This window comes from Ursus maritimus, unplaced genomic scaffold (assembly GCF_017311325.1).
Source record: "Ursus maritimus isolate PB19 unplaced genomic scaffold, ASM1731132v1 scaffold_9, whole genome shotgun sequence".
Lineage (NCBI taxonomy): Eukaryota > Metazoa > Chordata > Mammalia > Carnivora > Ursidae > Ursus > Ursus maritimus.
In genome coordinates, this window is record NW_024427107.1 from 23,967,627 (window position 1) to 23,969,076 (window position 1,450).

The following is a 1,450-nucleotide window of genomic DNA, read 5'->3' on the forward strand; positions in this document are numbered from 1 at the left end:
CCATTTGCACCTCCTATGTGACTTCCGTATGCCAGTGGCTTTCTGACGCGAAGACACCCCACTCCGCATCTTTGCACACACAGCCCTACCGCTTTCTGGTGGTGGAAACTACATTTCCCAGTGGTCTATTCGTCCACGCGAAATCCTCTCTCCCGGCTCCCGGAGGCGTCGCGGAAAACCTAACGACGCTTCGCGGGGCAGTGTGGGTGGGAGAAATAAAGGGCTGACAGGCGAGGCCCTGCAGCGCACTCGCACCCCAAAATGGCTCGGAGGCAGGAGGAGCAGAGAGGGGGCGCGCCCTTGATGGCGGAAGGCAAGTCGGACGCGGAGGTTAGGCTCATTCTGTACCACTGGACACATTCTTTCAGCTCTCAAAAGGTAAAGGCCTCTCTGCTGGGGCGGGCGGTGAGGATCGGGTTTCAGCACCGGGACAGCTCCCTGAGGGTTCTCTCCGGTACTCCCGCGCATCTAGAATCAGGCCTCCAAAACCCTAACCCGGGTGGGGCGCACTCTGGAGGGCAGGGATGCGCCTATGGGGGAGCACAGATAATTAGTCTGAGATGGAAAGGCTATGACTCAGGCTTTGCTACTCATGAAATGCGACAAAAAAGCATCACTTTACGTATTTGGGCCAGAGGCCTTGTCCCCTGGGCCTTGGAGGGTGAGGCAGAGGGAAGCGCTTTCATGCAACCGCATAATCAACCGCGTAATCTACAGTTCCTTCTTTTTCTTGTACGCATTCGCTCTCTTCAGCAAGGCCTAGCACATCTATATATCAGATTCTTGTCAGGGGAGGGCACATAATTAGGCTTAGGACAGAAAGAAAGTAGTGGTGATGGAGAGTCACTGTGGAATAATTTTAGTCAGAATTATTTTCATTCCGTATTTTATTGTCCTTTCTGATTTATATGATTAAGACGCTAGAATATATCACTTGTTAATTCCTAGAATAGGAATAGTTAAAAAGAATGTTGATAATAATAACTTAGGGAAGCACAGAAAGGCTGCTTAATGGTATCAGGGATGTCATTTAATTGAAAGCCTACATGTGTTGTAGTAACCAGTGTGAACTCTTTCAGGTGCGCTTGGTAATTGCTGAAAAGGCATTGAAGTGCGAGGAACATGATGTAAGTCTGCCCCTGAGTGAGCACAATGAGCCTTGGTTTATGCGTTTGAACTCAACTGGAGAAGTGCCTGTCCTTATCCACGGGGAAAACATTATTTGTGAGGCCACTCAGATCATTGATTATCTTGAACAGACTTTCCTGGATGGTAATGTTAAGGCTATTTGTGATTTTTTGGATTTACTTGCAACACAAATATATGTCTCCTTTCCTCCCTCCCTCCCTTCCCTTCCTTCCTTCCTTGCCCCATCCCCCCTCCCCCCTTCCTCCCTCCCTCCCTTCCTTCCTTCCTTCCTTCCTTCCTTCCTTCCTTCCTTCCTTCCTTC

At 49.7% G+C, this 1,450-nt stretch overlaps 1 protein-coding gene across 2 annotated transcripts in view; it reads left to right on the forward strand.

The window, feature by feature from the left end:
- The first annotated feature begins 261 nt into the window (after positions 1-261).
- The window catches only part of GDAP1 (ganglioside induced differentiation associated protein 1), a 15,401-nt gene continuing 14,212 nt past the window's right edge, over positions 262-1,450 (forward strand). For both annotated transcript variants that reach the window (XM_008710812.1, XM_040626123.1), the window contains exons 1-2: positions 262-378; positions 1,080-1,272. In XM_008710812.1, the coding sequence (XP_008709034.1) occupies positions 262-378; positions 1,080-1,272 (310 nt within the window). The remainder of the gene's footprint in view (positions 379-1,079; positions 1,273-1,450) is intronic.